Here is a 12,430-nt window from a genome sequence, read left to right as displayed (position 1 = left end):
GCATTACTGGTTAAAGAAGGGATTAACACAATTGTAAGGAAGGATATTAGCTCTGATGATGTGGAATCTGTATGGGTAGAATTGAGAAATACTAAGGGGCAGAAAACGTTAGTGGGAGTGGTATACAGACCTCCAAACAGTAAGGCGGAGGTTGGGGTTAGCATTAAAAGGGAAATTAAAGAAGCGTGCAATAAGGGCACATCAGTCATTATGGGTGACTTTAATCTAAATATAGATTGGGCTAACCAAATTAGTAACAATACTGTGGAGGAGGAATTCCTGGAGTGTTTACGGGATGGTTTCCTGGACCAATATGTCGAGGAACCAACCAGAGATCAGGCCATCTTAGACTGGGTATTATGTAACGAGAAAGGATTAATTAGCAATCTTGTTGTACGAGGCCCCTTGGGTCGGAGCGATCAAAATATGATCGAATTCTTCATTAAGATGGAGAATGAAGTAGTTGACTCAGAGACTAGGGTCCTAAATTTAAATAAAGGAAACTACGATGGTCTGAGGCGCGAGTTGGGTAGGATTGATTGGGGAATGTCACTCAAAGGGTTGACGGTGGATAGGCAATGGCAAACATTCAAAGACCGAATGGATGAGCTACAGAATTTGTTCATCCCAGTTTGGCATAAAAATAAAACAAAAATGGTGACTCAACCGTGGCTAACAAGGGAAATTAGGGATAGCATAAGATCCAAGGAGAGGACATATAAATTGGCCAGAAAAAGCAATAATCCTGAGGATTGGGAGCAGTTTAGGATTCAACAAAGGAGGACAAAGGGATTAATTAAGAAGGGGAAAATAGAATATGAGAGTAAGCTTTCAGGGAACATAAAAACTGACTGTAAAAGCTTTTATAGATATGTGAACAGAAAAAGATTGGTGAAGTCAAGCGTAGGTCCCTTGCAGTCAGAATCAGGGGAATTTATAATGGGGAGCAAAGAAATGGCAGACCAACTAAATACATATTTTGGTTCTGTCTTCACAAAGGAGGACACAAATAACCTCCCAGAGATGCCGGGGAACATAGGGTCTGATGAAAGGTTGGAACTGAAAGAAATCAGTATTTGTAGGGAAATGGTGTTAAGAAAATTGATGGGACTGAAGGCCGATAAATCCCCTGGGCCTGATAATCTACATCCTAGGGTACTTAAGGAAGTGGCCCTAGAAATAGTAGATGCATTGCTGGTCATCTCCCAGAACTCGATAGACTCTGGAACAGTACCCATGGATTGGAGGGTAGCTAATGTTACCCCACTATTTAAAAAAGGTGGTAGAGAAAAAGCGGGGAATTATAGACCGGTAAGCCTGACATCGGTAGTGGGGAAAATGCTAGAGTCCGTTATAAAAGATGTAATAGCAGAGCACTTGGAAAGCAGTGACAGGATCGGACAAAGTCAACATGGATTTACAAAAGGTAAATCGTGCTTGACTAATCTACTGGAATTTTTTGAGGATGTAACTGGTAAAATAGATAAGGGAGAACCAGTGGATGTGGTGTATTTGGACTTTCAGAAGGCTTTCGATAAGGTCCCGCACAAGCGATTAGCGTGCAAAATTAAGGCACATGGGATTGGGGGCAAGGTATTGACTTGGATAGAGAACTAGTTGGCGGACAGAAAGCAAAGAGTTGGAATAAACGGGTCGTTTTCCGAGTGGCAGGCAGTGACTAGTGGGGCACCGCAAGGATCGGTCCTAGGACCCCAGCTGTTCACAATATATATTAATGATCTGGACGAGGGAATTGGATGTAATATCTCCAGATTTGCAGACGACACAAAGCTGGGTGGGAGGGTATGCTGTGAGGAGGATGTCGTGAAACTCCAGTACGATTTGGACAGGTTGGGTGATTGGGCAGAAACATGGCAAATGCACTATAATGTGGATAAATGTGAGGTTATCCACTTTGGTGGCAAAAACAGGAAGGCAGATTATTATTTGAATGGCAATAGTTTGGGAGAAGGGGAAGTGGAAAGAGACCTGGGTGCTCTTGTGCACCAGTCGCTGAAGGTAAGCATGCAGGTGCAGCAGGCGGTTAAGAACGCAAATGGTATGTTGGCCTTCGTAGCAAGAGGGTTCGAGTACAGGAACAAGGATGTCTTGCTGCAATTGTACAGGGCCTTGGTGAGACCGCACCTTGAGTATTGTGTGCGGTTTTGTTCGCCTTATCTGAGGAAGGATGTTCTTGCCATGGAGGGAGTGCAGCGAAGATTCACCAGGCTGATACCTGGGATGGCAGGAATGACGTATGAGGAGAGATTGTGTCGATTGGGCTTATACGCACTGGAGTTTAGAAGATTGAGAGGGGATCTCATCGAAACCTATAAAATTCTGTCAGGCCTGGACAGACTAGATGCAAGAAGGATGTTTCTGATGGCCGGGGAGTCCAGAACCAGGGGTCATAGTCTAAGGATAAGGGGTAAGCCATTTAGGACTGAAATGAGGAGGAATTTCCTCACCCAGAGAGTGGTGAACCTGTGGAATTCTCTGCCACAGAGGGCGGTGGAGGCCAGTTCATTAAATATATTCAAAAAAGAGTTGGATATATTTCTTAAGGCTAAAGGGATCAAGGGATATGGGGAGAAGGCAGGGACAGGGTACTGAATTTGGATGATCAGCCATGATCTCATTGAATGGCGGAGCAGGCTCGAAGGGCCGAATGGCCTACTCCTGCTCCTATCTTCTATGTTTCTACAACCTTTATTGCAAGGGGGTTGGAGTATAAGAGTAAGGAAGTCTTGCTCCAATTGTACAGGGCCTTGGTGAGACCACACCTGGAGTACTGGGCACAGTTTTGGTCTCCTTATCTAAGGAAGGATATACTTGCCTTGGAGGCGGTGTAACGAAGGTTCACGAGATTGATTCCTGGGGTGAGAGGGCTGTCCTATGAGGAGAGATTGTGTAGAATGGGCCGATACTCTCTGGCGTTTAGAAGAATGAGAGGTGATCTCATTGAAACATACAAGTTTCTGAAGGGGTTTGACAGGGTAGATGCTGAGAGGTTGTTTCCCCCGGGCGAGAGTCTAGAACCAGGGGTCACAGTCTTGGGATAAGGGGTCGGCCAATTAAGACCGAGAAGAGGAGGAATTTCTTCACTCAGAGGGTTGTGAATCTTTGGAATTCTCTGCCCTAGAGGGCTGTGGATGATGAGTCGTTGAGTATATTCAGTGCTGAGTTAGATAGATTTTTGGACTCTAGGGGTATCGAGGGATATGGGGATAGTGCGGGAAAGTAGAATTGAGGTCGATAATCAGCCATGATCTTATTGAATGACAGAGCAGGCTGGAGGGGCCGCATGGCCGACTCCTGCTCCTATTTCTTATGTCCTCAGGACATCTCAAAGCATTTGACAGTCAATGAAGTACTTTTGAAGTGTAGCCACTGTTGTAATGTCGGAAACGCGGCAGCCAATTGCACAGCAAGCTCCCACAAACAGCAATGTGATAATGACCAAATAATTTGTTTTTAGTGATGTTGGTTGAGGGATGAATGTTAGCCCCAGGACACCAGGGAGAACTCTCCTGACTCCAGCCCCATACTGTATGGTTGACTATCAGTGGCCTCTGAGCAATGAGGGATGGGCAGTACACATTGCCTTGCCAGTGACGCCTGAGTCCCAAGAACAAATAATAAAGAATAAGTTGGTGCCAATAGGCTAGCTTCCAGTTTACTGTTTTGTGGAGAGAGGGTTGCGCGGGTGGTGAACAGCAATCTTACATTGTCGTTAGAGAATGCAACAAAAGCTCAGGAGAGTTCCGATTCACTCTGCTCATTGTGCGCTGCTCCCTTGTGTCCCTGAAGCAATTGGATGAGTACAGGACGAGGCTCGGCTGTGATGGTTCCATTGTTGAACAGCCTGCCAACACACGCTGCCTGGGCTCACATATGAAGTGGGGCCACCTGGGTGAGAGAGCTGGGGCCGGGTAGCAGCGTGGGCCCGTCGTGACCGCAGCAATGCCATTGATGGAGGGCAGCTCACCCTCTGCTTGGACTTCTCAAAATGGCCCTGGTGGTCACTAGATTGATCCCTGGGATGAGAGGGTTGTCCTATGATGAGAGATTGTGTAGAATGGGCCGATACTCTCTGGAGTTTAGAAGAATGAGAGGTGATCTCATTGAAACACAAGATTCTGAGGGGCATTGACAGGGTAGATGCTGAGAGGTTGTTTCCCCTGGCTGGAGAGTCTAGAACCAGGGGTCACAGTCTTAGGATAAGGGGTCGGCCATTTAAGACTGAGATGAGGAGGAATTTCTTCACTACGAGGGTTGTGAATCTTTGGAATTCTCTGCCCCAATGTGGATGCTGAATCATTGACTGTATTCAAGGCTGAGATCGATAGATTTTTGGACTCTAGGGGAATCAAGGGATCGGGCGGGAAAGTGGAGTTGAGGTCGATCAGCCATGATCTTATTGAATGACGGTGCAGGCTCGAGGGGCTGTATGGCCTTCTCCTGCTCCTAATTCTTACGTTCTTATGTTTTTATGATGTGTAGCAGGGGGCTTGCTGTGTAATAGTCATCCAAAGGTAGATGATTATGGGTTTGCTGTGTAATATTTACCCCAGGGTGGGTGCTTATTGGTTTTCCAGTCAATAATATCTTATCGTTGTGCTTCAGGGGAGAAGACCATGGGTTTGATCGGTGTTTCCGAGCTCATCATTTCAACAGCCATACAAATGCTTATCTTTGGTTTCTTGGGGGCTCAACCATTGCTGATCGTCGGATTTTCTGGTCCATTGCTTGTCTTCGAAGAAGCTTTCTTTAAGGTGAGTGTGACTCAGGCTCAGATCTACTTGGGCAGATGTGTTGCGCTGAAACCAGATCTTTCCATCCTGTTGATCTCTCTCAAATCTTGTCAGTTTGACTCAGTGGTAAGACCTGACCTAATAATCTAGGCCAACATTACAGGGAGTGCAGCATTGTCGGAGGTGCCATTCTTCAACTAATGTCATTTGGTCTTTTACATCCCTTAATTTAACCTCATATCCGAAAGACTGCACCACCGACAGTGCAACGCTCCCTCAGTACTGCCCCTCTGACAATGCAGCGCTCCCTCAGTACTGCCCCTCCGACAGTGCAGCATTCCCTCAGCACTGCCCCTCCGATAGTGCAGCATTCCCTCAGCACTGCCCCTCCGACAGTGCAGCGCTCCCTCAATACTGCCCCTCCGACAGTGCAACAATCCCTCAGTACTGCCCCTCCGACAGTGCAACGATCCCTCAGTACTGACCCTACGACAGTGCGGCGCTCCTTCAGTACTGGCCCTCCGACAGTGCAGCGCCCCCTCAGTACTGCCCCTCCGACAGTGCAGCACTCCCTCAGCACTGCCCCTCCGACAGTGCAGCGCTCCCTCAGTACTGCCCCTCCAACAGTGCAACGATCCCTCAGTACTGCCCCTCCGACAGTGCAACGATCCCTCAGTACTGATCCTACGACAGTGCGGCGCTCCCTCAGTACTGGCCCTCCGACAGTGCAGCACTCCCTCAGTGCACCCCCTCCGACAGTGCGGCGCTCCCTCAGTGCACCCCCTCCGACAGTGCAGCGCTCCCCCAGTACTGGCCCTCCGACAGTGCAGCGCTCCCTCAGTACTGCCCCTCCGACAGTGCGGCACTCCCTCAGTACTGCCCCACCGACAGTGCAGCGCTCCCCCAGTACTGGCCCTCCGACAGTGCAACACTCCCTCAGTACTGCCCCTCCAACAGTGCGGCACTCCCTCAGTACTGCCCCTCCGACAGTACAGCGCTCCCCCAGCACTGGCCCTCCGACAATGCGGAGCTCCCTCAGTACTGCCCCTCCGTCAGTGCAGCGCTCCCTCAGTACTGCCCCTCCGACAGTGCGGAGCTCCCTCAGTACTGCCCCTCCGACAGTGCGGAGCTCCCTCAGTACTGCCCCTCCGACAGTGCAGCGCTCCCTCAGTACTGCCCCCCCCGACAGTGCGGCGCTCCCTCAGTACTGCCCCTCCGACAGTGCAGCACTCCCTCAGTACTGCCCCTCAGACAGTACAGCGCTCCCTCAGTACTGCCCCTCCGACAGTGCAGCACTCCCTCAGTACTGCCCCTCCGACAGTGCGGCGCACCCTCAGTACTGCCCCTCCAACAGTACAGCGCTCCCTCAGTACTGCCCCTCCGACAGTGCAGCACTCCCCCAGTACTGCCCCTCCGACAGTGCAGCACTCCCTCAGTACTGCCCCTCCGACAGTGCGGCGCACCCTCAGTACTGCCCCTCCAACAGTACAGCGCTCCCTCAGTACTGCCCCTCCGACAGTGCGGCGCACCCTCAGTACTGCCCCTCCAACAGTACAGCGCTCCCTCAGTACTGCCCCTCCGACAGTGCAGCACTCCCCCAGTACTGCCCCTCCGACAGTGCAGCGCTCCCTCAGTACTGCACTGGGAGTGTCAGCCTGGATTGCATGCTCAAATCTCTGGAGTGGGGCTCAATCCCATGACCTCCTGACTCAGAGATGAGAGGAGCGTGTAAGCAAACCAGAGAGAGACAGTGTGAGCTCCGCAGTCTTGAGTGAAACCTAATCAGGCATCATGCAGTGTTTCTCAACTGTTTCTCTCCTTCTATGCCCTATTCCTTCATTCCATTAATCAATCCCCTTTGCTCCATCCAGTTTTGTGACTCTAACAACATGGACTACCTGACTGGCCGGGTATGGATTGGCTTCTGGCTCATTCTCATTGTGGTGGTGACCGTGGCGTTCGAAGGCTCGTTCTTGGTGCGATTCATTTCCAGATTCACCCAGGAAATCTTTGCTATACTCATCTCGCTGATATTTATTTATGAGACGTTCGTAAAGCTTGCAGCGGTAAGACACATCGACCGGGCCCTGGAGTAATAATCCCTCTCCCCTAAAACTTGCAGTAATAATCCTTTCCCCGCACACCCGTGACCTGGAGTAATAACCTCCTGACCCACCTCCAAACATTGGCGTAGTATCCCTTCCTCCTCCACACCGACTCCTGGAGTAACAAACCCCAAACACACCGACTCCTGGAGTAACAAACCCCGAACACACCGACTCCTGGAGTAACAAACCCCGAACACACCGACTCCTGGAGTAACAAACCCCGAACACACCGACTCCTGGAGTAACAAACCCCGAACACACCGACTCCTGGAGTAACACACCGACTCCTGGAGTAACAAACCTTGGAATGTACGAACTCCTGGAGTAACAAACCCCGAACACACCGACTCCTGGAGTAAGAAACCCCAAACACACCGACTCCTGGAGTAACAAACCCCGAACACACCGACTCCTGGAGTAACAAACCCCAAACACACCGACTCCTGGAGTAACAAACCTTGGAATGTACGAACTCCTGGAGTAACAAACCCCGAACACACCGACTCCTGGAGTAACAAACCCCGAACACACCGACTCCTGGAGTAACAAACCCCGAACACACCGACTCCTGGAGTAACGAACCCCGAACACACCGACTCCTGGAGTAACGAACCCCGAACACACCGACTCCTGGAGTAACGAACCCCGAACACACCGACTCCTGGAGTAACAAACCCCGAACACACTGACTCCTGGAGTAACAAACCCCGAACACACCAACTCCTGGAGTAACAAACCCCGAACACACCGACTCCTGGAGTAACCAACCCCGAACACACCGACTCCTGGAGTAATAAACCCCGAACACACCGACTCCTGGAGTAACAAACCCCGAACACACCGACTCCTGGAGCAACAAACCCCGAACACACCGACTCCTGGAGTAACAAACCCCGAACACACCAACTCCTGGAGTAACAGACCCTGAACACACCGACTCCTGGAGTAACAAACCCCGAACACACCGACTCCTGGAGTAACGAACCCCGAACACACCGACTCCTGGAGTAACAAACCCCGAACACACCGACTCCTGGAGTAATAAACCCCGAACACACCGACTCCTGGAGTAACAAACCCCGAACACACCGACTCCTGGAGCAACAAACCCCGAACACACCGACTCCTGGAGTAACAAACCCCGAACACACCAACTCCTGGAGTAACAGACCCTGAACACACCGACTCCTGGAGTAACAAACCCCGAACACACCGACTCCTGGAGTAACGAACCCCGAACACACCGACTCCTGGAGTAACAAACCCCGAACACACCGACTCCTGGAGTAACGAACCCCGAACACACCGACTCCTGGAGTATCAAACCCCGAACACACTGACTCCTGGAGTAACAAACCCCGAACACACCGACTCCTGGAGTAACAAACCCCGAACACACCGACTCCTGGAGTAATAAACCCCGAACACACCGACTCCTGGAGTAACAAACCCCGAACACACCGACTCCTGGAGTAACAAACCCCGAACACACCCACTCCTGGAGTAACAGACCCTGAACACACCGACTCCTGGAGTAACAAACCCCGAACACACCGACTCCTGGAGTAACAAACCCCTACCCTGGGTTCTGTAGTCTCAACACCTGGGAATAAAATGCATTCCACCAAGGCCCTGAGTAACAATCCCCTCTACCCAGACATTGAGTAATAATGTACTCTACAATTGTGCGTTGGAGTAACATATCCCCCTGGATCACACACTGTCCTCCAGACTCTGGATCATGTCCCGCCCCCCCACACACACACACAAGTAACCCTGGAGTAACGCACGCATACCCCCGCCCGATCCCCAGAGTAAGGTGTTCAGAGGTTAGGCAGGGTTGGGTTTTTGGGAAGTGAGGGGGAGTTCGTGTGAGGTGAGTTGTGACGTTCGATCTGAGAGACCCTTGCTTGTTTTTTAACAGATTTTCAGGGACCATCCTCTCCGTGGCTGTGCCAACGTTACAGAGAATGTGACCGTCCCATTCATCGCCTTCCAAAACACAACCAACAGTACTGCCGGACAGACGAGCGATAAGAGCGTGGGACCGAAGGGGGAGCCCAACACGGCGCTGCTGTCCCTGGTCCTGATGGCTGGCACCTTCTTCATCGCCTTCTTCTTGCGAAAGTTTAAAAACAGCCGTTTCTTCCCCGGGAGAGTAAGTGTCGCTGGTGAGGGCCTGAGAGAAATTCTTCACTCTATTGTGTTTCTTTGTTTTCCTTTAAGCTGATGGCTTTTGTGTCTTTTCCATGTTAGGAACAGGAGGAGGCCATTCAGCCCCTCGAGCCTGTTCTGCCATTCATTTCGATCATGGCTGATCTGTATCTTATCTCCATCTACCCACCTTTGTTCCGTAACCCTTAATACCCTTTCCAAACTAAAATCTATCAAAATCCCCAGTTCTGACGAAGGGTCATCAACCTGAAACGTTAACTCTGTTTCTCTCTCCACAGATGCTGCCTGACCTGCTGAGTCTTCCCAGCATTTTCTGTTTTTATTACAGATTTCCAGCATCCGCAGTATTTTGCTTTTGTAAAATCTATCAATTTCAGTTTAGTCATTTCCAATTGACCACCTCTCGCCTCAACAGCCCTTGTCCTTCTAGGTGGTAGTGGTCACAGGTTTGGGAGGTGCTGCCGAAGAAGCCTTGGCGAGTTGCTGCAGTGCATCTTGTAGATGGTACACACTGCAGCCACAGTGCGCCGGTGGTGGAGGGAGTGAATGTTTAAGGTGGTGGATGGGGTGCCAATCAAGCAGGCTGCTTTGTCCTGGATGGTGTCGAGCTTCTTGAGTGTTGTTGGAGCTGCACTCATCCAGGCAAGTGGAGAGTATTCCATCACACTCCTGACTTGTGCCTTGTAGATGATGGAAAGGCTTTGGGGAGTCAGGAGGTGAGACACTCACCGCAGAATACCCAGCCTCTGACCTGCTCTTGTTGCCACAGTATTTATGTGGCTGGTCCAGTTAAGTTTCTGGTCAGTGGTGACCCCCAGGATGTTGATGGTGGGGGATTCGACAATGGTAATGCCATTGAATGTCAAGGGGCGGTGGTTAGACTCTCTTGTTGGAGAAATATCAATCAATCAATCAATCTTTCTCTCTCCGCCCCCCCCCACCCCATCCCTAATCTCATATAACAATCAGTCTCTCTCTTTCCACCGCTCCTCCCTCTCTCTCAACTTCTCTATTTCTTTCTCTCTCTCTCCCTCCCACAACCCCCTCACCCTCCCTAATCTCAGGTTTAAATCTTAATCTCTTCACCTCTCCTTCCTCTCTCTCTCTCTCTCTCTCCCTCTGTCTCCCCACACACAACACACACACACACAACACACAAAGGTCTAAGAGTGTTAAAAAAAACAAGCCTGAAGGCTTTGTGTCTTAATGCGAGGAGCATTCGTAATAAGGTGGATGAATTAGCTGCGCAAATAGATGTAAACGGATATGATATGATTGGGATTACAGAAACCTGGCTCCAGGGTGACCAGGGCTGGGAACTCAACATCCAGGGGTATTCAATATTCAGGAAAGACAGGCAAAAAGGAAAAGGAGGTGGGGTAGCATTGCTGGTTAAAGAGGAGATTAACACAATAGTAAGGAAGGATGTTAGCTCTGATGATGTGGAATCTGTATGGGTAGAGCTGAGAAATACCAAGGGGCAGAAAACGTTAGTGGGAGTTGTATACAGACCCCCAAACAGTAATGCTGAGGTGGGGGATGGCATTAAACGGGAAATTAGAGACGCGTGCAATAAGGGCACAGCAGTTATCATGGGTGACTTTAATCTACATATAGATTGGGCTAACCAAATTAGTAACAATACTGTGGAGGAGGAATTCCTGGAGTATATACGGGATGGTTTCCTGGACCAATATGTCGAGGAACCAACTAGAGATCAGGCCATCTTAGACCGGGTATTAGGTAATGAGAAAGGATTCATTAGTAATCTTGTTGTGCGAGGCCCCTTGGGGCGGAGCGATCATAATATGATAGAATTCTTCATTAAGATGGAGAGTGAAGTATTTGACTCAGAGACTCAGGTCCTGAATTTAAATAAAGGAAACTACGATGGTATGAGGCGTGAGTTGGCTAGGATGGATTGGGGAATGTTACTTAAAGGGTTGACGGTGGATAGGCAATGGCAAACATTTACATTTCGCATGGATGAACTACAGAATTTGTTCATCCCTGTTTGTCATAAAAATAAAACAAAACAGGTGACTCAACCGTGGCTAACAAGGGAAATTAGGGATAGCATAAGATCCAAGGAGAGGACATATAAATAGACCAGAAAAAGCAGCAAACCTGAGGATTGGGAGCAGTTTAGGATTCAGCAAAGGAGGACAAAGGGATTAATTAAGAGGGGGGAAATACAGTCTGAGAGTAAGCTTGCTGGGAACATAAAAACTGACTGTAAAAGCTTCTATAGATATGTGAACAGAAAAAGATTGGTGAAGTCAAGCGTAGGTCCCTTGCAGTCAGAATCAGGGAAATTTATAATGAACAAAGAAATGGCAAACCAATTAAATACATACTTTGGTTCTGTCTTCACAAAGGAGGACACAAATAACCTCCCAGAGATTTTGGGGAACACAGGGTCTAATGAGAGGGAGGAACTGAGTGAAATCAGTATTTGTAGGGAAATGGTGTTAGGGAAATTGATGGGATTGAAGGCCGATAAATCCCCTGGGCCTGATAATCTACATCCCAGGGTACTTAAGGAAGTGGCCCTAGAAATAGTAGATGCATTTTATCTGGTCATCTTCCAAAATTCTATAGACTCTGGAACAGTTCCCATGGATTGGAGGGTAGCTAATGTAATCCCACTATTTAAAAAAGGTGGTAGAGAGAAAACAGGGAATTAAGAAAAAAGCCTGACATCGGTAGTGGGGAAAATGCTAGAGTCCATTATAAAAGATGTAATAGCAGAGCACTTGGAAAACAGTGACAGGATCGGACAAAGTCAACATGGATTTACAAAAGGTAAATCATGCTTGACTAATCTACTGGAATTTTTTGAGGATGTAACTGGTAAAATAGATAAGGGAGAACCAGTGGATGTGGTGTATTTGGACTTTCAGAAGGCTTTCGATAAGGTCCCGCATAAGAGATTAGCTTGTAAAGTTAAAGCACATGGGATTGGGGGCAAGGTACTGACTTGGATAGAGAACTGATTGGCAGACAGGAAGCAAAGAGTTGGAATAAACGGGTCTTTTTCCGAGTGGCAGGCAGTGTCTAGTGGGGTACCGCAGGGATCGGTGCTAGGACCCCAGTTATTCACAATATATATTAATGATCTAGACAAGGGAACTAGATGTAATATCCCCAAGTTTGCAGACGAGACAAAGCTGGGTGGGCGTGTGTGCTGTGAGGAGGATGCAGAGAAACTCCAGTATGATTTGGACAGGTTGGGTGATTGGGCAGATACATGACAGATGCAGTATAATGTGGATAAATGCGAGGTTATCCACTTTGGTGGCAAAAACAGGAAGGCAGATTATTATCTGAACGGCCATAGATTGGGAGAAGGGGAAGTGCAACGAGACCTGGGTGTCCTTGTGCACCAGTCGC

At 49.1% G+C, this 12,430-nt stretch overlaps 1 protein-coding gene across 6 annotated transcripts in view; it reads left to right on the top strand.

Annotated features, from left to right (window-relative positions):
• Window positions 1-12,430, top strand: part of LOC147114478 (anion exchange protein 2-like) — a 410,117-nt gene that overhangs the window by 365,646 nt on the left and 32,041 nt on the right. For all 6 annotated transcript variants that reach the window (XM_085992182.1, XM_085992177.1, XM_085992179.1 and 3 more), the window contains 3 exons: window positions 4,627-4,775; window positions 6,626-6,820; window positions 8,787-9,020. In XM_085992182.1, coding sequence (XP_085848308.1) covers window positions 4,627-4,775; window positions 6,626-6,820; window positions 8,787-9,020 — 578 coding nt within the window. The remainder of the gene's footprint in view (window positions 1-4,626; window positions 4,776-6,625; window positions 6,821-8,786; window positions 9,021-12,430) is intronic.

This window comes from Somniosus microcephalus, chromosome 7 (genome assembly GCF_052327205.1).
Source record: "Somniosus microcephalus isolate GS21.2 chromosome 7, FLI_Smic_1.0, whole genome shotgun sequence".
Classification (NCBI taxonomy): Eukaryota; Metazoa; Chordata; class Chondrichthyes; order Squaliformes; family Somniosidae; genus Somniosus; species Somniosus microcephalus.
Note: the sequence above shows the minus strand (reverse complement) of the source record. Positions and strands in the feature narration are given on the sequence as shown.